The sequence below is a fragment of the Gymnoscopelus microlampas genome (assembly GCF_963454915.1).
Source record: "Gymnoscopelus microlampas genome assembly, chromosome: 6".
Lineage (NCBI taxonomy): Eukaryota > Metazoa > Chordata > Actinopteri > Myctophiformes > Myctophidae > Gymnoscopelus > Gymnoscopelus microlampas.
This window is the reverse complement of record NC_139943.1, coordinates 3,212,763-3,237,752: the sequence shown is the minus strand read 5'-3', so window position 1 is coordinate 3,237,752 and position 24,990 is coordinate 3,212,763. Positions and strand designations below refer to the sequence as shown.

The 24,990-nt window shown below is 41.6% G+C and overlaps 1 protein-coding gene across 2 annotated transcripts in view; it reads right to left on the bottom strand.

Moving 5' to 3' along the window:
* mon2 (MON2 homolog, regulator of endosome-to-Golgi trafficking) overlaps positions 1-24,020 on the bottom strand; it is a 148,562-nt gene extending 124,542 nt beyond the window's left edge. For both annotated transcript variants that reach the window (XM_084060094.1, XM_084060095.1), the window contains exon 1: positions 23,349-24,020. In XM_084060094.1, the coding sequence (XP_083916220.1) occupies positions 23,349-23,456 (108 nt within the window). In that variant the 5' untranslated portion in view covers positions 23,457-24,020. The remainder of the gene's footprint in view (positions 1-23,348) is intronic.
* Positions 24,021-24,990: the final 970 nt, after the last annotated feature.

Sequence of the window (24,990 nt, the reverse complement as noted above, 5' to 3'; positions counted from 1 at the left end):
ACAGAAAAAGCATTTTCGTTTCAGTTTCAGTTTCATTTCCAATTTTATCCAATCAGGATAGAGAACTCAATCAGGATATAGATTAAACAAGTGAAATGTGAAGTGATGACACTAAGAAATGAGCAGACAAAATTGGAACTGGAACACTATACAAATGAAGCTTAAAAATGGGTACTTTCTCCTCATTGGCTGAGATTTTGACACCTACCGAAAAATGTATTTTCTGTTTATTAAAGAGCTGGAGAGACGGGGAGACTCCTGTTACTGAACAAACACTCTATAGCAATGATTACTATCAGAATATAGTGCTTTAACCTTTTAACAAAATACTTTTTGTTTTAACCCAAAAATATCACTTACCCTACCTTTAACTGAACAGGCTCTATGCACAGCAGCAATATTACAAAGAAATTGAATTGGTCCACTTCCTTCACAGGTGTTACCAATGATGCTAATGAAGGCTCTGTTCCATTCTGCTCAAACAGAGTCAGAGTGCTGATATTGTGCATGTTCACTGGAAACACTCGGATACACCAGTAGGTCTCAAAGTGTGGTCCAGAGTCCCTCATGGTTCGTTGAGGGGGTTCCAAATGGCCCCTTGTGGGTGTGTACTGTAACTCTGAGAGTGTACAATTGGAACCAAATGGACCCGTAAGGGTCCATTTGGTTCCATTTGTACCCTCTCAGAGTTATGGGGGTCTACTGTGCTACACTAAATGGAACAGAGCCTCCATTCACTGCCTTTTTTGCTATTATCTTAACTAGAGGTATCAACTACGTCACAGCTACGTTGCACCAGTGATCCGACTGATATGGCCATATATGGAGATGTGCAGTAGGGTGGGGTGCTGTGGCTAAAATGTGCAATGTAGTTTTATATCAACTGTACAATATGTAAGTACATGGAAGATGGGGAAAGAAGCCTACTGTAGGTATTAGCCAGAGCACTGATCATCAACAATGTGGCAAGTTTGGAGGCAAATGGAGTGATCGTGTGCTGACCAACCCCGGACGTACATTGGTGGTCATTTCAATTATATAGTAATAATAATAATATAATATAGTAGGATGTTGTTTAATGCTTTTGCTTTTCTTGCTTTATTATTAAATTAGTTGAACTTTTTCTGTAATTGTATTCTTGCTCTGTAAAGCACTTTGAGCTGCATTTCATGTCATGAACGATGCTATACAAATAAAGTTTATTATTATTATTATTATTAGAATAATTGTTAACACCTGTGAAGGAAGTAAGGAAGAGGCCCAATTTATTTCCAACATGGCTGCATGTGCATAGACCCCATTGAGTTGGTTTCCCTGTGCGTTGGAGCCGGCTACAATGTGACCTCCACAGCAGCGTGCCATTGTACTGTACTGTACTGTACTGAGTACAGTACAGTACTTCTATAATCAGCTGTAATCATCTGACCTACCACAAGGGCGCGCCCGCACTGGGGGAGTCAACAACTCATATAACCTTTTGAACCCGCCCAGTTACTAAGCAACCGGTGTGGTGGGCCGGGGCAGCACAGAGGAAAAAAAGGGCACACTGGCCTAGTATCGCCTCTCAGGAGTTGCGTTTAACCAGTTAAAAGACTTTGGTAAACTGGACCCGACTTTGGCTCTTGTACTTGGACTGTGTTTTTCCGTCGATACCAAATCTGTTCGCCCAAAAATAGCTCATCTACAGTATGACGGGTTGTGAGCTCGTAGATCGGCTATTTTTTTCTTCCGCCACGAAAATGGATGCTGGAGTTCAAGTGGTTAAAGTTAATCTTCCAAAAATGCAAGTCTCTCCCTCTTTGTTCCTTTGCGTTCCTTGCATGGAGCCAAAGGAGGCTTTGCAGGAACACAACACACTCACACTCACACACACACACACACACACACACACACACACACACACACACACACACACACACACACACACACACACACACACACACACACCAAGCACTGAAACTCTGCTGTGTCAACTTTATGTTCCCAGGGGGAGATATTAATACAGCCAATAGAATGAAGAACAATAGAATGGTGCATGCCGTGTGAGGGGGGGGTCCCTTTTTTTTCAACAGATGAATTTATACAGACACACAATTCTGATGATTATGCAAAAATAATTGTGATTTTCTCAAATAATTGTGATCTGATGATTATGTAATAAGTGTGACGGGCCTATAAAAAGCTCAGGACAGGACTGTGTATTGTACTGTGTATTGTGACACAATTCTATCTCAGGCTTTGTGACACACAGGCCTTGCACCATTATACTGTAGTCTACAGCTTGGAAAAGATCAGTCTAAGTCTAAGTATGAATTAGCTTATTACTAACTCTGGGGCAATATGCCAGATGTTTGGCTCTGACTCCGATCCCACAAAGATTACTGATGTTTTCACATCAACGAACGTGGTGGGAAAAAAGTAGCAAAATTCAGAAACAGCTGCTATTTTTTGGGGGGAAATTTAACTTAATACATACTAATCTAACATTTGACATACATACTAAGGGATTACATACAGTACTAATAATAACACGACCAAAATAGGGAGTGGTTAATGATGTGGATGATGTCAGAGGTAGGTAGGTTTCTGAACGGTCTACAGCCAGACTGAAGAGACGAAGTGAGTAGACAGACATGTTGCCATATTATAATTAGCATTAGTGAAGACCATTTGTATGAAGATAGCTTGAAAATGGGTGACGTGGTCCTTTACAGCACAGAACAGAGCCCCAGAGAGGGAGTGCTTTTGGAGCCTTGCCAAAGTGAGTGGATTAAATAACGTGATGATGGATAGAGAAGGGTTAATAGTGAAGACAATGGAGACCAAGTCATTTCTTCCAGGCCGTGTGGCCGTACCACAAATTATGCTGCCGCTAATGAGGTCTGATGGTGGTGCGGCTAATTATGATATGAGAGCGTGTGCGTGTGCGTGTGCGTGTGTGTGTGTGTGTGTGTGTGTGTGTGTGTGTGTGTGTTTGTGCGCCTGTATTTCTACATTTGTGAGGACCAAACGTCCTCACAACTAAGTATAGTAGAATTAGAGAAATATACGTGAGGATCGTTTTCCTGGTCCTCACAAGACAAACAAAATGTTGTTTTATGGTTAAAAAAGATTTTTAGACGTAGGTTTACAATTAGAAAAGGATTCAGGTTGGGGTTAGTGTTAAGATGAGGCATTTAGAGGTTAGTTTGAGGGGTTAGGGTTAGATTCATGCCCGATTTATACTTCGTTGCACGCTGGAGTCTTACGCCAGAAAATAGCCGATCTGCTCAAGCTCACAACGACGTGTTGGGAGCTTGTAGATCTGCTATTTTTTTGGCTTTAGGTTTACAGTTAAAAATGGGGGAAATGGGTAAATGTATCGCTCATAAAACTGCAGTCCTAAAATGATGATGTCCACAAAACTATAGTAATACAAGTGTGTGTGTGTGCGTGTGCGTGTGCGTGTGCGTGTGCGTGTGTGTGGGGGGGGGGGGCTCGCTCTCTGCTGTGGATTATAAAGAGGGGCTCGATCCGCTCGCTCTGTCCTTAGAGGACCTTACTGTAGGTCAGCTGAGGTCTCTGTCCTTAGCTAGAGGACCTTACTGTAGTGTAGGTCATAAGGATAAGGATAATTCCTTTTAACAGGTCGTTCATGAAAGTCCTTGCGGTCTTGTTTCCAATGAGAACCTGTGAGCAATTAGGGGTTAAGAGTCTTGCTCAGGGACAAATTTCATTTCATCGACGCATATGCTGGCCTGGCCGGGAATCGAACCTGTGGCAACCAGGGCCTCTGGCTCCCTAGGTGGACTCACTAACCACTCAGCTATGGCCGCCCCATATCATCATCTGAGGTCTCTCTCTACCACATAGTACTCAACCTGTGGGGCAACAAAAAATGTACCATGTAGAAATAAAACGTGGTATTTTTTCTTTAAAACATTAAAAGTTATTTTCATTGTGATACTAAAATAGGAACTTGAAGCATACTTCCGAGCCGGAACACAATCGATGGATTGATCACTAAAATAAATGTGCTCTGAAAATGCACACAGTAGCCCACCCAGCCTCACCCTGGGCAAGACCTGGGATGTTGGTTGTCTAGGAAGTTGACAACCGGAAATGGTTGGATTTGGCGGAAGTACCGCCCAAGGAAATGACGTTGATGCTTTACAAATCTGTTAACATTCTCCGTGAATGAAACGAGTGTTGTGATTGGTCAAAAAATATCGTTTCCGGGGGAAACGGAAATCCTGTCACTCAGCACTTCCTAGACACTCTCTGCTTTAGGTCGTGACCAGGCTCTTCTTTTCGCAGATAAGTGAGGCTGGGACCGAGGTTAACCCAACCTCCATTAGGCCAAGGCTTTTATTTTTTAGCAAAAATAAAAAATAAAAGCCTGGAGATCGAGTGGCTAGTGATCATTTAACTCTGAGAGTGTACAAATGGAACCAAATGGACCCGCTAGGGTCCATTTGGTTCCATTTGTACACTCTCAGAGTTACGGGACACACAAGGTTCAATTTGGTTCCTAACTATTCATTTGTCTGGGGACCCCCTGGAACCCCCTCAAGGACCACTGGTGGTCCCCGGACCAGTGGTTGAGAACCACTGAGTTAGAATATGCAGATAAGAAGGTTTCTGCCCCCACAGGAACGATATATGAAACAAAAAGCAGACATGTCTAGCAGCATAGGGGGGTATGAGTCTGTGTGTTCTCATTAAAAGCAGATCATTTGGCAGCATCTCCTTCGCTCTGTGTTGAGTGAAACCATGTGTTTGTCCCTCTGTCTCTCCTCAAAACAGCAGACCTACAAGCTCACAATGCACCGCATGATCGCACTATGCTCCTATTAAAAAACGAAATAAAATGTACATACGGTGTCAAGCGTCCAATTACTATTTACCTACATTAGGGCATTAACAGAATAATCGAATATTCGAATATTCGACAACCAAACCACTATTCGACCACTGTACTGTACATCAAAGTCGATTATTTGAAGAAAAAAAAAGAATAAAATGTTTTCATTTTGTATTTTTTTCAGTGGCTTTTCTACAGCAGACACGCAAGCTGTGAGCTCTGGTGTTGGTAGTTGTCCTAAATCCATTCATGGTTGATTGTTGTCAAATCATTTCATACTGTATGTGTGGTTGTGGGGCTGTCCCCTAAAAGTCGACTTGTCGGGCGAGGAGCCTGGCGTCGACTCGCATTCCTTGAGTGGAGTCGTCAATGCCATTTGGCCCAAAAAATATATAAAAATGTCTTCTTTTTTTTGTTTTAATAATCAAATCGATTAATCGAATACTTATAGGTCGAATAAGTCGAATGCTAAAAATCACTATTCGTGAATGCCCTAACCTACATTCCTTCTGTACATTGCTGTTTGAGACGGTTATAGTCCAATACATATGATAGATAATCGCAATTATTTTTGCCAAATCGTCATTATCGTTTCCATGTTGAAAAATGTTCACACAATTTCCGGCAAAAATCAGAAATAGCAGATCTACAAGCTCACACAAAACGTTGCAATGCCAAAAAAAAACAATTATGCCTGTGCCAATTTAACCCATTGATACCTGGAACGCATCTGTGTCACTTTAAATGTCTTTGGCTATTCAAAAATAGCAGATATACAAGCTCATAGCGCGGCACCGAGTGCCGCGCTATGAGCTTGTAGATCTGCTATTTTTGAAAAATCGTGACATTTTTTTTTTTTTTTCAAAAAACTGTTAGGATTTAGAAAATTCTTAGAAGCGGCATCAGGTCTTAAAGGGTTAATCATAAAGTCAAGTGAAAATATCATGATTGTGAGAGCTTTGACCTCAAACAGCCGTCATCTGCCTGTGTCAGCATTGCTGCGGGAGGCCGGCACATTGTGGTGGAGGATGGAATGTCATTGGTCAGGTCTGGTGGTGATGTCATCATCATTCAGTGCATTGGGGAACCAGTTCAGTTTGTACCCGTCTGCCGTACTTCCTGTTCCTCTGTCATTCCTCTGCTTTACCACGGCATTAGGCAGAACTGTGCCCTAATGCTGAGCAGTGAGTGGTGGAAAAAGTACCACCGCACTGTTTTACTTTAAAGTTAAAGTATCAATACTGCGATGTGGAAGTACTCTGTTACGAGTAAAAGTCCGGTGTTCAAAGTTTACTTGAGGAAAAAGTACAAAAGTATTGGTATCAAAATGTACGTAAAGTACCTAAAGTAAAAGTACTAAAATGTTTGAAAATAGCCGATCTACAAGCTCACAACGTGTCGCGATGCGACGCGTTGTGAGCTTGTAGATCTGCTATTTTCAAATAGCCTAGGTATAAAATAGGACTAAAGTAGTAAATGTATGTTTTATAATGTAATAATTTTATAGCTGCAAAGTAACTTCAATTTTCAAATTACTGTAGTGGAGTAAAAGTACAATATTTGCCTCTGAGATGTAGTGGAGTAGAAGTAAAAGTACTGGAAATTGGAAATACTCAAGTACATATACCTTTAAAAAAAAGTACAGTACTTGAGTACATGTACTTAAGTTACTTTCCACCACTGCCACAGCATTAGGCATAACTGTGCCCTAATGCTGAGGTTCTCAAACGTTTTCGTGTCAAGGACCCCCGCCCCCCCCGCCCCCCCAAATTAATATGTTTATGGCTGCAGACCCCCATCTGAAAATATGTTGTGCCAGGGACCCCCATAGAAGATTAGGGTTGTTAAAAATATTTCAGAAATATAGCAGCTGGCTATTTTCAGATAGCCAATGGATACAGGGTAAAGTAGTTAAACTGACTTTGATGCTTCTATTAACATTTTTTTCTGGAGACCCCTTGGAACCTCCTCAAGGACCCCCGGGGGTCCCCGGACCCCACTTGGAGAGCCACTGACATAATGTATGATCCGTCGTACATAAATTATGTAAAAGAAATTATTCTTTCGCTATTAAAGAAGATATTTTCTGCCTATAACAGGGCGGCAAGTAAGTTTGGCTTCGGGCCAATTTATTTTCCAAGCCATTACACGGCGGGCCAGAACATGGTCAAAGGTTAATTAATTGAGGAAATTGATAGTCTACATTTCTTTTTACTGAGACGTCAGTTTGCTTAGAAGAGGGCGGCAGGGGGTTCGGCAAGTAAGTTTGGCTTTGAGCCAGACAGTGTTCACATTCTATCATAAAAAGCTGCTCCAATTTGTATGCAAGAAATGAAGAAGAGTGTTCTGTCACAGTCAGAGGAAGGCTGTTCGAGAGAGGAAGAGGGTCATCGCTGACTTTGAATGACATAATTCATCGAGTAAAAGTCTGATGCTTTTTCGTTGCACTTTCGGGTCTGATTGGAATTCTATGCTAGTGTTCATCAGATCAAATAGGCCTTTTTAAACATTCACATCTAGATAGGAAAAATGTGTGGCCTCCAGGTCTGAGACTAGATCTGTGACATATAGGCCTGTATGTCCGATCAATTGTATGGAAACTGTATAAAAATCTTTTTGAAAATAGCCGATCTACGAGCTCACAATGCGTCGCATCGCGACGCATTGTGAGCTTGTAGATCGGCTATTTTCAAATTAGCCGAAATGTATATAGGGATGAAGTGGTTAATGTATGTTTTGTGATAATAATCAAAATCTACAAAGTAACTAGTAACTCAAGTTTTCAAATAATTGTAGTGGAGTAAAAGTACAATATTTGCCTCTGAGATGTAGTGGAGTAGAGGTAAAAGTACTGAAAACTGGAAACACTCGGGTAAAGTACAAATACCCCAAAATTGTACATAAGTACAGTACTTAAGTAAATGTACTTAGTTACTTTAGACCACTGGTTTTGAAATATGAAACTTTTAATCACTTAAACCTTGTATAATTCGTTGACCAGCGTCTTCCAGGTGCCCTAGACTGCCTACTCAATTGGTCCTTTACTCGTTTCCCTCTACTATCCATCTCTTTAGCGAAAATATCTCACAGGTGGCGTTGCAATGCTTGTAGGGCTGACCATTTCCTTCTCGTTGAGAAAGCTGTATATCTGTATGTATATCTATAAATTACGTTCTGTAATTGAGACTATGCGCTTTGAGGCGCGTAAATTCATGATATATAAGAAAGAGATAAATAAATAGAAAAATAAATACAAAAAGAAGAGAGAAAGGAAAAAGAAAAAGAAAAAAAAAGGGAAGAAAGATATGAGAGAAAAAAAAGAGAGAAATAATATTCTTTGGTATTCCGTTTTCTTTGTTTTTTTTGTTTGTTTTTTTTTGTTTTTGTTTTTACTTTTGTTGAAAATTATTAAGGGTTGGGCTCGACAAGCTTAAAGCTTCTCCCAAACCCTTTTTCAGGGACTTGGACAACTGAACTGATATGATTGATACTATGATTATTATGAATACCAGTGTAAATATATTAACCAAATGAATTAATTGTATGTACATATGCATATTTTATATATATATATATATATATATATATGTATATTTGTCCAAAGAAACTGAAAATAAAACCGAACTGAACTGAACTGAACTGAACTGAACTGAACTGAAAAGCAACACTAGCACAGCTCATCCCAGACTGATTGTCTTAGCAGCAGCAGACGCATTGTCACATTTTCTGTCAACTCAGCAGTATTTTTGGCACAGGCTTTGCATAATTGAGTCTTGCTCAACAGCGAACATTTGTCTACTAATACTAATAACACCATTAGAGATCTTGCTTCACGCTCCTCTTGTGTTATTTTCTCATAAGACCGTCTGTACATGACGAGCATGGCGAAGCCAGCTAGCCCGTAGCGCACTGTAGTGAACTGTGCTCATACATAGGACTGTAGTGAACTGTGCTCATACATAGTGACTGTAGTGAACTGTGCTCATACATAGGACTGTAGTGAACTGTGCTCATACATAGTGACTGTAGTGAACTGTGCTCATACATAGGACTGTAGTGAACTGTGCTCATACATAGTGACTGTAGTGAACTGTGCTCATACATAGGACTGTAGTGAACTGTGCTCATACAGTACATAGTGCTGCTGTCATCAATACCACAGCTTTTACTAAGACCAGGAGCCATGACTGTGAACAGCTGGAAGTCATTACAGAGAGAGAGAGACGGAGAGACGGAGAGAGAGACGGAGAGAGAGAGAGAGAGAGAGAGAGAGAGAGAGAGAGAGAGAGAGAGAGAGAGAGAGAGAGAGACACAGACAGACAGACAGACAGACAGACAGACAGACAGAGTGAGTGAGTGAGTGAGTGAGTGAGTGAGTGAGTGAGTGAGTGAGTGAGTGAGTGAGTGAGTGAGTGAGTGAGTGAGTGAGTGAGTGAGTGAGTGAGTGAGTGAGTGAGTGAGTGAGTGAGTGAGTGAGTGAGTGAGTGAGAGAGAGAGAGAGACAGAGACAGAGACAGAGACAGACAGACAGACAGACAGACAGACAGAGAGAAACACAGAGAGAAACACAGAGAGAAACACAGACAGACAGAGACAGAGACAAGGAGAGGGAGAGACAGACAGACAGACAGACAGACAGACAGACAGACAGACAGAGAGAAACACAGACAGACAGAGACAGAGACAGAGACAAGGAGAGGGAGAGACAGACAGACAGACAGACAGACAGAGAGAGAGAGACAGAGAGAAACACAGACAGACAGAGACAGAGACAAGGGGAGAGGGAGAGACAGACAGACAGACAGACAGACAGAGAGAGACAGACAGACAGACAGAAAAAAAGATACTGCAAACTGTCACTGTACTGGGAAATGGATAGCAAGTAAATACATTGGTAAATTAATTCCCTATTTAATCTAGTGTTGTGCAAAAACAGAAATAGAGATCTTGCAGATCAGCTATTTTCACTATTAAAAAAACAAGAAGTGGTTAAAGTGTGTCTGTGGGTTTTATAAATATTGAACCAATGAAAAGGATGCAGAGCTATAGAGACTAAATATAAAAGGCTACACTGGATGCAACGTCAGGTTGTTTCCATTCCCTGAAAAGTAGCGTTTTTTTCCCATAAAGGTCTGAATAAGGCATCATGAGATGATAGACCAGGTGTCTTCAATGGTTCTCAGCCCAAAAAGGTCCTCGTAGCTGAGAGACCCCCCTTAGCTCAGTGGTTCTCAAACTTTTTCACGTCAAGGACCCCCAAATTGATAAATATTTGTCCGCGGACCCCCCCATCTGAAAATACCCCCCCAGAAACAAAGATTTGTGTTAAAAAATGTTCACTAATGTTCAAGATTTTTGAAAAATAGCAGATCTACAAGCTCGTAGCGCGGCACTTGGTGCCGCGCTACGAGCTTGTAGATCTGCTATTTTTTGAATAGCCAACGTATACAAGGTTAAAGTGGTTGAAATGATGACACATGTTGGCTGGGGGGACCCCCTGGTACTACCCCCAAGGACCCCTGGGGTAGGTTTTGGATATATGAGGTTTCCACCCTGACAGAGACGAAATACTAGACAATCCTGTTGTTCTTTGATGTGTAAAAGATCATCCATGCTGCCATTGATTTGACTTGAGCTCCGTGCTGTGATGCAACTCCCTCTTTTAAAAGATGAGAGAGGCTTATTATTACTGCACACTAATGGTCCTTTATCACACTCTCTCAATAACAGACCCAACTCCAAGTTTCAAATAAAATCTCTGTCTCTGCAAGCCACAGGTCCAACTCTGTCTCAGAACACCGGAGTTAGCTGGTTTAGCTGACTCCAGGCTCCACCCCCTTTTGACCTCCAACCTCATTGTGGGATGAGGATGAAAAATTGATTACAAAAATACTATTTACATTTTTTTGTTTGCAAAGGCTATATTGTCATCCAAACCGAATAATGATTTTCGTTATTAATAGCTGTAGAATAATCGTCTTTGATTTTGGTCAGTCATGCACATCCCTACAATGCATGCATATATCTCTGCTGTCTGGCAGAAACCAGCTAACTCCAAAATGTACATTTTTGAAGAAATGAAAACAAAAAGTAGAGTTAGGAGATTTTGTTCATCATTACTAGTAACTAGTGGGTCAAAATAGCCTTCTGGGGCTCAGAGAAGCATTTTTACCAGGTGTAAGGTAAGCCCTACTGGAAAACTTTCCACAAGGGGCGCCCTAACACAGCTTTGGAATGATCGATCGTCTCTCAGAGAAGACAAATGTGGATGTGACATCATTCCAAAAAACGTCCGCCTCAATGATGGAAAAACGGCTGTATCTGAGTTTCTTTTTTTCCCATTGAAAACCACCCGTTTTCAGCGGACCAAAGCTCCAAAATGGCGGATCGCGGTTGGAAACTTGTCGTTCCCATAGATACACAGATCCTTCCGTCTAATCACAGGAAACTTTTTTCGTGTGTTCTTTTTACACAATGTCGCTTCCACAGCGTTTGAAATATCATCGGATTGAGGTAATTATACGCCGGCACGGGGATAGAAAACTATGTTTAATATCTTGTCAATCAATGTGTTAAAAAACTACTCGTTTACAAAAAAATAAAAAATAAATAGAATCTTGTTCCTGAAATGAATATGGTTTCAATCATAACCATCTAGACTTTGACTGCATCTGTAGAGCCTCATACTGTTAGTATATACTTTTTCATACCACGACGCACGCCAAAATAAGAGTTCTGAAAAGGGGGGGGGGCTTCTTCTAGCTAACGGCTGTTTGGTTCAGGGAGGGAAAGATTGTGGTAAGGAACCAGGCCTGTTGTTGTGCATCGATTTGAGAAGCGAGAGGAGTTCCAGACCCTCAGGCTGACAGAGATCCATGGATACAACCTTGTGTGAAAATGGATGCTTCTTCCACACGGGGCGCCAGGTTGGACGTCTGCAGTGACATTAGGTCATCTCAGAGCCCGAGGCTCCTCCACTCAAGGTCTCTATTAACACATTGAAACCGGGAACGCATCTGTGTAACCACTTTAAACATTATTTCAAAGATTTGCTGCAAAAAAACCCCACTAATTTTCAAAAATAGTAGCTTGTAGATCTGCTATTTTTGAAAAAAAGAGTGTTTTTTTTTGCAAATCTTTGAATATATATATATATATATATATTTTTTAAGCGAACATTTGTAACTCAAATCTTTTGGGTACCCGGCTAAATGTATTGATTGTAACCACGTTAACCCCATCACATATTTTGAGATGGGGGTCCGTGGCCGAATGCATATCATTTTGGGGGTCCTTGACATGAACATTTTTTTTTTCAAAAAACTGTTAGGATTTAGACGACATTTGTAGAATCCCCAGAAGCAAAGATTTGCCAAAAAAAAAAAGTGCTTAAAAAAAATTATACATTCAAAGATTTGTACAAAATGTCATGATTTTTCAAAAAAATAGCCTAAGTATAAGATAAAGGTTAAAGTGGTTAAAATCTAAAATGACAGATGCGTTCCCGGTCCTAATGGGTTAAGAGCCCGACCGAGCCATGCCAGGTTTCTGGAGAGTCCTACATCATTGGTTCTCAAAGTGGGGTCCGGGGACCCCTAGGGGTACTTGAGGGGGTTCCAGGGGGTCCCCAGCTAAATGATAGATTAGGCACCAAATGGACCCTTATGGGTCTGTAACTCTGAGAGTGCACAAATGGAACCAAATGGACCCTTATGGGTCTGTAACTCTGAGAGGGTACAAATGGAACCAAATGGACCCTAACGGGTCCATTTGGTTCCATTTGTACACTCTCAGAGTTACATTGACATAGATTTTACAATTTAAATTGCGGTCCAAGTGATAGAAAAATTCGCCTATTTTAACCAATGCAAAGTCTGTTTTTTTGCTTCTAGTACTCATTGTTGAGTCCCATGATAACGTAACAGGCGCTAAAACTCCGAGAAGCTAACGGCTAATAACAGAACGAGCTAATGCTGGGGCTGCTTATCTCTCTGCATGGCAGCCCCAGGTTGCCAGGTCGGGAGAGAAACCAGCAACCAGCATTAGCTCGTTCTGTTATTAGCCGTTAGCTTGTCGGGAGTTTTAGCGCCTGTTACGTTATCATGGGACTCAACAATGAGTACTAGAAGCAAAAAAACAGACTTTGCATTGGTTAAAATAGGCGAATTTGGGCTATCCTATATCCTCCTATAATGCCAACGGTGGGGGTCGATAGGGGGCTCTGTGGAGTTACGCGATTTTCATTTATACGTTGGTAAGTGATTTGACACACATCAAACATAACACTTAAAATGACCGGATGTCTCCTTTAAATGGGGGTCCGTAGCGCTAATGCATGTCAAACTGGGGGTCCTTGAAATTAAAATGGTTGAGAATCACTGCTAGAGCCGTAAAACAAATCTTCTCTTATGGGGGTCCCTGGCATATCTTTTGAAATGGGGGTCCGCGGGCTAATAAGTGTCAATTTGGGGGTCCTTGACATGAAAAAGTTTGAGAACCACTGTCCTACATCACCCATTACCCATGTAGTTTTGACCCACATTTTGCCCCAAAACTGTGCAAAATGTTACATTTTACAAACGATTTCTTCAATGTTTATTTGACAGGGACAATACAAAAAACAATGAATCAAGTGCTCGGAGTCAATGAACAAAAATATGTTTGTTTGTTTAAAACTTGATGCATTATTTTTTTGTATTGTCCCTGTCAAATAAACAACTTTTTTTAAATCGAATATTAGTTTTTATATTCGAATACGATGACTCCTCCAACATCACATCATCTACCAAGCATATTTCTGGCCATGTCATAATAATAGGTGAACTATTGGCAAAAATAGGCGAACATTCGCCTATTACATATCAAACTGGGGGTCCTTGAAACGAAAAATGGTTGAGCACCACTGGTCTAGCCCATTAAGACCTGGAACTGTGTCATTTTTAGATTTGAGCTAAAAAGCATTATTTTACACGTTGGGCTATTCAAAAATAGCAGATATACAAGCTCATAGCGCGGCACCGAGTGCCGCGCTATGAGCTTGTAGATCTGCTATTTTTGAAAAATCGGGAAAACGTGTGCAAATCTTTGAATATATATATTTTTAAAGCGAACATTTTTAACTCAAATCGTTGCTTCTGGGGGGGTCCCTGGAACAAAATATTTTGATGGGGGTCCGCGGCCAAATACATATAATTTTGGGGGTCCTTGACATGAAAAAGATTGAGCACCACTGATATAGAAACGTACGTTTTTCAGAAAACTGTTGAGATTTAGGAGACTTGTAGAATCGGCTTCAGGTCTCAATGGTCTAGACTGGAGTGTCCTGCAATGCATTACATAATTTGTCAGACAATGGGCTGGCTGCACTCTGTATTTCACTAACATCACCACACAATGTGTGTGTGTGTGTGTGTGTGTGTGTGTGTGTGTGTGTGTGTGTGTGTGTGTGTGTGTGTGTGTGTGTGTGTGTGTGTGTGTGTGTGTGTGTGTGTGTGTGTGTGTGTGTGTGTGTGTGTGTGTGTCTGTCTCTCCTTCTGCACCATCAAGTACATGTTGTTACCATAGGAACACACTCTACCTGCCTTTAACCACTTTCAACCTGTTGTCCCCATTTCTTTTGTTTCTCTACATTTTTATCGCACGATTTTGCAACCCCATTGTTTTTGTTCACCCAGTGCCCATTGTCTAAGTCAGGGGTCTACAACCTTTTCAGGCCAGGGACCCCCAAACTGATGGGGAGATGGAGCAGGGACCCCGCCCCCCCCACCTCGTAGGGTAGAGGGGGCTACCACATTGTATATGTATGTATAAAATTGTGTTTTATATGTCCAAACATGAAAAAATGGTTGCCTGCTCCTACGCACCTGTCCCAGTAGGTGTGCAAAAGGACCTTTCTCTAAAAAAATATGTATAAACATACCATGTTATTGTGCCTCCATGTATCTGCTTGCTAAAATATGGTGGATTCATGTTATGTTTAACCCATTGAGACCTGAAGCCGATTCTACATGTCTCCTAAATCTCAACAGTTTTCTGAAAAACGTATGTTTCTATATGAGTGGTGCTCAATCTTTTTCATGTCAAGGACCCCCAACATGATATGTATTTGGCTGCGGACCCCATCAAAATATATTGTTCCAGGGACCCCCCAGAAGCAAAGATTTGAGTTAATGTTTCAAAGATTTGCACACATTTTCACGATTTTTCAAAAATAGCTGATGTACAAGCTCATAGCGCTGAAAACTGGAAACACTCGGGTAAAGTACAAATACCCCAAAATTGTACATAAGTACAGTACTTAAAGGTAGGGTAAGTGATATTTTTGTGGTCCCCCCCGGCTGTCCCCCCCGGCTGACCAGGGGGACCACGGGGGAAGAAAGGCCCTTTCACCAACCCCACCTAGTGTATGGGCACTGATATGACGCGGAGGAGTGGACACGGCCACAGCGTCCCCGGCGGGAATCGAACCCAGGACCTTCTAGCTGTGAGGCGACAACGCTACCGACTGCGCCACCGCGCCCCCCCTGCCTGTTGTCCCCATTTTAATAGGTCACAACACACTTATAAGCTTGTGTCGCAAGCTTATAGATCTGCTATTATTTGCTGTAATAGAAATAGGGCTTCAAGTGGTTAAAGAAAAAAGACCATCAGACATCACATCAAATTCATATAATATTTCTTTTCCTCCGCTGAGCCTATGAGCTAAAGGTTCAAGGCAGGACAAAGCCATCATTTTCCTCATGCAAATGTGCACCAGCCTAATGGCCAAAGGCCCGCTGCATTTTATTACAGCTAGTGGCTCTCATTAGAACTAGGATAGTGGCAGACGGAGTGTGTTTGGTAAAACAGTCTTCTCTGTAAGAGCCTCCCATCACTCGAACAGTCTTCCTACCGAAGTAAGAGAGACCAACAACTATCTAACCTTCAAATTCAACCTTAACCCATTGATACCTGGAACGCATCTGTGTCACTTTAGATGTCTTTGGCTATTCAAAAATCATGAAAAAAAATATATATATTTTTTTTTTCAAAAAACTGTTAGGATTTAGATTTTTTTCGCCTCAGGTCTTAATGGGTTAAAAGATGGCTAAAAGCTAACCAAATTTGTAATCATGAGTACATTTCGGCTCCATTAATCACTGATGTGTCTTCTCCTATTTTACTGTATTTGTACTATGTCTACTTGTTTTGTATTGTTGACGATGTCTCTTTTTGTATGGATAACTATGACACCACTTTTTTAACAGCCCGCTCAGGGACTACAGATGAAAATTAGCCAACTCTGGCTAACTCTGGCTCATTTACATGGACGTGAATAACTGACATGTTGATCAATGTGCATTGTCCCTGTTCAAAAATAAATAAAAAAATGATGTGGATCTCTGGACCCACACAGAAACATGGCTGCCATGGCTGTGGCTCCAATGTGGATCTGAGGATCCTTAAGGTGTTGAGATCCGGAACCTTTGGGAGCCAGATCCAACATTGAGGATCAAATCTGTTGGTATCAAAATGTACTTAAAAGTTGCAAAAGTAAAAGTACTAAAATGTTTGAAAATAGCAGATCTACAAGCTCACAACGCGTCGTGATGCCACGTGTTGTGAGCTAGGGGTCCGCAGCCAAACACATGTCATTTTGGGGGTCCTTGACATGAAAAAGTTTGAGAACCCAACCCTACCTGTGATGTCAGTCATCTAACTACAGTATGACATCTGTCATCTCTGACCACAAATGTCCAAAGTCCAGCCCGAGGTCCAATCGTGGCAAGAGGGCATATTTTATATGGCCTGCAGTGCACAGCAACTTCCTTCCTAAAAAAAGTATTGTTCAACATCATGGCCTGTCAGTAATAGTCATGCAAATAGAATAACAGCGGGGGTAGAAAAAAGGTTGAATTGCTTTGGTTTTGTTCACAGCACACAGGTGAGTGGCTTCCATTTGGCTACACTGCCAAATGACACTGTTGTGTTGTTATTCTAACCTGTGAGGTATTTTCATATGTTCAAATATGGCTCTATTTGAAAAACATATTTGGACACCCCTATTACAGTATGACTCCAGATTTGGGCAACGTTTCAGTGCGATCACAGCCCCACCGACTTCCATTGGAAAATTTAAGTTCAATATTTCAAAAAGTATAAAACTTATGCGAAAGGTTTCGTGGCTGTAATTCGGAGGCCTAATACTGGCAGCATGCATACACAGAGTTTGGCCACGATCGGTCCATCGGAGATTATCTCTGGACAGACAGACAGAGAGACACACACATACAGACCCTCTAGTACATTGGTTATCAAAGTGGGGTCCGGGGACCGAGTGCCGCGCTACGAGCTTGTAGATCTGCTATTTTTGAAAAATCTTGAAAATGTGTAATTAAAAAAGAAAAAAAAAACTTTGAATATACATATTTTTTAAAGCGAACATTTGTAACTCAAATCGTTGCTTCTGGGGGGGGTCCCTGGAACAAAACATTTTGAGATAGGGGTCCGCGACCAAATTCATATCATTTTGGGGGGTCCTTGACATGAAAAGGTTTGAGTAGTGCTCTAGTAGACGGCTAGCCTCTTGCAGAGCCACACTGTCTGTAAAAGCAGGTTATGTTTTTCGAGGCCTGAAAGATGACGTGAGCTTGTAGATCTGCTATATTCACTATTATTTGCACGACATCATTCTGCCACAAAGCATATTTTTGAAAATGTTATATATAAAATATATGAACATTTTTCAACATGGAAATGAATGATCATGATGATTATGACAAAAATAATTGCGAATATCTCAAATAATTGCGATTATTATGTAATAATTGAGAGACAGGCCTACCTAACAAGAGCCTGACATCACACACACAGCCTCCGGTGTTCTCATAGTACTAAACCGTGATGTCACCGGCAGCATGATTCAACAATGGGGCTTGCCTTGCCCTCCCTGGTGGCACATCCAGGTAGCACTGTCATGGCTGTATCACATGTCATCCCCCTCTATCTGTCTGCCAGCTCTTTATTTTCGTACTCTACTAGTAGGACAGAGTCTATTGTTTACCAAAAAAAAAGACAATGCCTTGAAAAATGATCTTGACAAAGGAAGCAACAAAACAATTAGGTCAGTCACCTGGGCTACAGCAGTCAACAAGAAGAACTCACACCGCAGATGCACAGTACATTTTGGAAGCATATTTCTACGCTATTACGCTACTATTACTGATCATATTACCCATTTAGACTGGGAAAGAATCCGTGTCATTTTTAGATGTCTTTGGCTATTCAAAAATAGCAGATCTACAAGCTCGTAGCGCGGCACCCGAGCTTGTAGATCTGCTATGTTTTTAGAAAAATCGTGATTTTTTTTTTTTTTCAAATCTTTGAATATATATATTTTTAAAGGGAACATTTTTAACTCAAATCTTTGCTTCTGGGGGATTCTACAATTGTCTTCTAAATCCTAAGAGTTTTTTGAAAAACACTTATCCTGCTATGATATCAGTGGTTCTCAAACTTTTCTCATGTCAAGGGACCACCCAAAATGACACCCAAAAAGCGAACAAAACATCTCAAAATATTTTTGTTCGCTTTGAAACAATATACATAGTCAAAGATTTGCTTAAAAACATTTTTTTATTTTTTTCCAAAAATAGCAGATATACAAGCTCATAGCGCGCTCGGTGCCGCGCTATGAGCTTGTATATCAGCTATTTTTGAATAGCCAAAGAAATCTTAAAATGACAGATGCGTTCCCGGTCTTAATGTATTAAAACCTGTGTTACACGAGAGGAACATGCCAAACTAAACGTCCTCCTATTAATGGTGGCGTAAGTGATATCATGTTTTTGTTCAAATAAGTGCTTAAATAGTAGCTCTATATTGTGATAGTATTCATTGCTATAGAGTGTTTGTTCAGTAACAGGTGTGTCTCCCCATCTCTCCAGCTCTTTAGTAAACAGAAAATACATTTCCAGGTCAGGGTACCAATTTATCCAATCAGGAGAAGGGACTCATATAGAGGATACAGGATAAAGAAGTGCAATTGGAAGTGATGACACAAAGCAGACAACAATTGGATCTGGAACACTATAAAATTGAAGCTGATAAAGGGGTACTCTCTCCTGATTGGCTGAAATCGGCGCCCCACCTGAAAATGTATTTTCTGTTTATTAAAGAGCTGCAGACCCCATGTTACTGAACAAACACTCCATATAGCAATGATTCATTTAGTTTAATTCAATTCCATCTTTATTTCAGACTGAGGGTCCGTATCACAGAATAATGATCAGGATTCCAATTAAAAATATTTTTGCTACTGTTGTGTGACATAGAATGGCCCGACAGTATGTGCAATGTGGCCCGCTGGAGTGAGTGTGGAAATATAGTGGCCCTCTCCATCATCAAAGTTGCATCACCCCCTGCTGTAGAGGCTGTTGCGCTAATGTCTCCACATCATGGAAGAGAACCGATTAGAACTCTTCACAGGGTTGATTCAAACATCCCAATAAACACAGTTGTCAGACTCTTCTAAACGACACCTGAATTTGTAAATTGAATTTCTTAAAAAAAGGTCTCGACAGGTAGGCACCCCCCAAGTTAACAAACAGCTGGCCGGTGCTGTGCCATCTTGGTACCCTCACCAGCGACAAAGCATCTTTGTATGCAGCCTTTAGTTTGTGCATGATGCTAGCCCTGTAGTAACTCCACAGGTGAGAGCAGTCTACAACGGTGTACAAAAAGCTTTAACCGAAAGCGCATCTGTGTCATTTTTAAGATTTCTTTGGCTATTCAAAAATAGCAGATATACAAGTTCATAGCGCTATGAGCTTGTAGATCTGCTATTTTTTTGAAAAATCGTGAAAAACGTGTGCAAATGAATATATATGTATTTTTTTTAAAGCAACATTTTTTACTCAAATCTTTGCTTCTGGGGGATTCTACAAATGTCTTCTAAAGCTTTTTGAAATAACGTATGTTGTTGTAAGATTACTTATTCCATGTCAAGGACCCCAAACATGAAGCACAGATCGAAGTAAAAAAAATTCGCTTTAAAACGAATATATATATATTCAACGATGTGCACACATTTTCCTGATTTCTTTAAAAAAGAAATAGCAGCTCTACAAGCTCATGGCGCGGCACTCGGTGCCGCGCCATGAGCTTGTAGGGCTGCTATTTTTGAATAGCCAAAGTATAAAACAAATGGTCAAGGTGGTGACACAGATGCGTTCCCGGTAATAATGGGTTAAAAAGTGAAACCTAGACATCTGAAGAGCACTTGTAAAATGTCCGCATTAATATGTTGGCCTGGGCATACAGTTCGCAACGTTGGTCTCTATGGATGTCTTTGTCATCTGTGAGATCATCAGAGACATAATGTCCAAGGTACTTAATCTCACTGCACACAAGAACAATGTTAAAGTATCACAATATTAAGCATTAAAGCAGGGGTCGTTTTCAGGCCAAGGACCCCCTAGCTGAGAGAGATGAAGCAGGGACCCCCATAAAACTGTTTTCTTTTTTACTTGGTCTGCTGTTGTTTTCCCTTAAACCTATACGTCTTTGTCAAAAAATAGCAGATCTACAAGCTCACAATGCCTCGCAGCGCGAGGCGTTGTGAGCTCGTAGATCTGCTATTTTTGGCTAAAGTTCTCCTCAGAAATGGGATGCTAGTGGTTAATGTAAAAAACATATCACACAAAGATTTGGTTCCCCCCCTGTAGTAACTCTGAAGACCCCCTAGGGCATTGGTTCTCAAAGTGGGGTCCGGGGACCCCCAGGGGTCCTTGAGGGAGTTCCAGGGGGTCCCCAGCTAAATGATAGATTAGGCACCAAATGGACCCTTATGGGTCTGTAACTCTGAGAGTGTACAAATGGGACCAAATGGACCCTAACGGGTCCATTTGGTTCCATTTGTACACTCTCAGAGTTAAATTGACATAGATTTTACAAGGTAAATTGCGGTCCAAGTGATAGAAATGCCATTAAATGGGGGTCTGTAGCCCTAATGCATGTCAAACTGGGGGTCCTTGAAATTAAAATGGTTGAGAATCACTGCTAGAGCCGTAAAAAATGTTCTCTTATGGGGCTCCCTGGCATATCTTTTGAAATGGGGGTCCGCGGGCTAATAAGTGTCAATTTGGGGGTCCTTGACATGAAAAAGTTTGAGAACCACTGCTCTAGGGGTCCTGGACCCCCTGTTGAAGACCCCTGCATTAAAGGCATATTATGTAAGTTTGTAACTAAAAATGATCCTGATGAAGATCATCATTGATCAAAACGTGCAATAAATAAGCTGAGCTTTTTCCCAATACCGGTGTGAGGACTTCATTTCCTTTCATGGTAAGTAACTTTGCCCTGTGTTCACATACTGTAACAAAACAATATACAGTATAATGTCTTTTATCCCTCATTTCCCTCTATACCAGGCAGTCATTGGTCACTAGAGTAGTGTGGTGGTGTTTACCTGCAGAGACACATTGCTCTCTCGCTGTAATGTGCTGTTTTTCACTGTTGTTTTGGTCGACAGTGATATTTTAGGGCTAACCCAAAAACACCCCTGTTGACGTTCGCCCCAGAAACACCCCCCTGTCTACCAGAACAAACCCTCAATAAACCCTCGACTTAGTACAGGGGTCTTCAACAGGGGGTCCGGGACCCCTGAGGGGTCCTCAGAGCTACTATAGGGGGTCCGCCAAATCGTTGTGTGATAGGATTTCGTTTTTTTTTACATTAACCACTTGAACCCTAGAATTCCTTTTCTGAGGGGAACATTAGCCGAAAATAGCAGATCTACAAGCTCACAACGCCTCGCGCTGCGAGGCGTTGTGAGCTTGTAGATCTGCTATTTTTGGCAAAGAGGTATAGGTGTAGAGGGGAAAAAAGAGCAAGTAAAAAAAATCTGAAACAAAATTTTAAACAATATAGAGCGGGGTCCCTGCTTCATCTCTCTCTCTCAGCTAGGGGGTCCGTGGCCTGAAAACGTTGAAGACCCCTGACTCAGCACAGACATATATTCTGCTGCTATGCTCATGCACCCTATGGCTTACCTCAGGTACTTACCGCACCAGATAGATATATATACTATGTGTAAATATGTACGTAGATAAATTGTTGTTGTTTCTATTGATCTCTTTACTGTATCTTCCCCTTGCCCCCCCCTCCCTTCTTCTACTTCCCTCTCTCTTTTTATTGATATAACAAAACGACGGAGCTTGTACTAAAACTAATTTCACCCTCTGTTTTACACCTGTTAACCAGTGATGTGACCATAAAGTTGATGTGTGCAGGTAAACACCACCACACTACTCCAGAGGCTGATAACTGCTGGTATAGACGAAAATGACTGGTTAAAAAAAAATATATACAGTATATTTATTGTGTTGTTATGTAAACACAGAACAGTTACTATGCCATTAACCTTTTTAAACAAACAAAACATGTATGTAAATTCACACTACGTTTAACTGTGAGTCCTGCAGCTGATACAACTTGTCAGTAGGAGGAGCTGTAGGTGTGTCCACACACCATAACAATACGTATAGCGTACATACATACATCACTGACCCAATGCCTCACAACCTCTACATCTACACAAAATATACACGTTATACAACTTAGCACAGTGACTCTCAAACCTATTTACTTTCAGGGACCCCCAGTGTGATATACATTAGCCTAGGGACCCCCAGGGTGATATACATTAGCCTAGGGACCCCCAGTTTGATATGCATTAGCCCAGGGACCCCCAGTGTGATATACATTAGCCCAGGGACCCCCAGTGTGATATGCATTAGCCCAGAGACCCCCAGTTTGATATACATTAGCCCAGGGACCCCCAGTTTGACATGCATTAGCCCAGGGACCCACAGTTTGACATACATTAGCCCAGAGACCCCCAGTTTGATATACATTAGCCCAGGGACCCCCAGTTTGATATACATTAGCCCAGGGACCCCCAGTTTGATGTGCATTAGCCCAGGGACCCACAGTTTGACATACATTAGCCCAGGGGCCCCCAGTTTGATGTGCATTAGCCCAGGGACCCCCAGTGTGATATACATTAGCCCAGGGACCCCCAGTTTGATATACATTAGCCCAGGGACCCCCTGTTTGATATACATTAGCCCAGGGACCCCCAGTTTGATATACATCAGCACAGGGACCCCCAGTTTGATATAGCACATGCACCCCCCTGTATCACACGATTTTCATCTCTGGGACCGCTAATCTACAATCCTGCAGTGTTTAATGTTAGTGAGTCAGTGTGTGTACTAATGGAACATTTGGTTCCATTTGTACACACACTCCAGAGTTGCAGAGCTGTTAAGGAAGGGTTCTAATTGGGTTCCTAGCATGGGGGGACACCCCTAGAACCTCCCTCCTCAAGGACCCCTGGCTGGCTGGCTGGCTGGAGGGGTGGGGGTCCCCATCAGACCCCCTACCAGTGAGAACCAGTAGATTTTACTTTATAGCACATGGGGAAAAAGCAATGAAAGGGTCTCTGATGAGAAGCTCTTCTTACCTCTTTGACTGGAGGGAATTTCTTCTTGCATTCCATGGACAGAGAGCGCAGGTCCGTCTGCATGTTCTCCAGCAGTTTCTTCACCGCTTCGGGACTGCTCGTCGACATGTTTCAAACTGACGATTCCCTTCCAATTATAACGTCTTGGAGAAGGAAAAAAAAACGTCAAACGTCCAAGACAGTAAAAGGTTACTAAAAAAAACACCTCTTCAAACTCGTGCTACTTTAAATGTCCAGCTCGCTGTGGTGGAGGGAGAAGAGGGGAAGAAAAAAGGGCACAGTTTGTGGTCATGATCCACACACACACACACACTACACACTAGCGTCCATTCACAGAATAATATTCCACTTTCTTTCCCCTTCTTGTTGCTAGATCCGGCCCTGTAACGGCATTCACACAATAATATTCCACTTTTTTTGTCCCCTTCTTGTCGCTAGATCCGGCCCTGTACTGTCTGTACGGCCCTGCTGACAGCAGGCATGCGGCTCTTCTGTTCCTCCTCTCGGCCTCAAACACACAGAAGAACCCAGGCGTCACACGGCATCGTGATGTCAACGTGTTTCTCTGTGGAATATCCCCCAAAGATCTGTGTGACTTTGTTTAGGACTCTGTTGTGTTTGGCTTTTCTTCACGCCATCATACCGTCACCATTACTGCTGCTGCTGCTCCTCCGCTTCTTGGGTTCTGCTTTCCCACAATGCTTTGGGGTAAAACACACTTGACACGTCATTTGGACTTCCGTAAACAGTTGGATGGGTGGATTGGGGGGCGGTTCCTTGACTGGTGGTGGTGTGGCTGCGGCGCCCTCTGCCGGGTGGATGCGAATATGACACGACCAGGGAAGCAGTGGTGGAAAAAGTACTCAAATTCTTTGCTTAAGTAAAAGTACCAATACTGCAATATAAAAAATACTCAGTTACAAGTAAAAGTCCAGAATAAAAAATGTACTTGAGTAAAAGTACAAAAGTATTGGCATCAAAATGTACTTAAAGTACCAAAAGTAAAAGTACTAAATATTTGAAAATAGCCGATCTACAAGCTCACAACGCGTCGCGATGCGACGCGTTGTGCGCTTGTAGATCTGCTATTTTCAAATAGCCTAGGTTTAAAATAGGTTTAAAGTGGTTAGTGTATGTTTTATAATGTACTAATTTACATCTGAAAAGTAACTAGTAACTAGTAAACAAGTAAATGTAGTGGAGTAAAAGTACAATATTTGCCTCTGAGATGTAGTGGAGTAGAAGTAAAAGTACTGGAAATTGGAAATACTCAAGTAAAGTACAAATACCCCAAAATGTTACTTAAGTATAGTACTTAAGTAAATGTACTTAGTTACTTTCCACCTCTGCCAGGAAGAGGAGCGTGATCATAGATGTATATGAGCGTGATTCTTTCTTTGAGACACTCATCCGGGTATTGTTGACAAGGAATCTGTTTTATAAGGAAGAGACGCCGACGTCATTTTCTCTATCCTACAATAACATTGGGCCTCTTTCTTACTTCCTTCACAGGTGTTACCAATGATACTAATGAAGGCTCTGTTCCATTCTGGTCAAACAGAGTCAGGGTGCTGATATTGTTGCATGTTGGCTCACTGGAAAGTGGGTCTCACTCTCAAAGTGTGGTCCAGGGACCCTCATC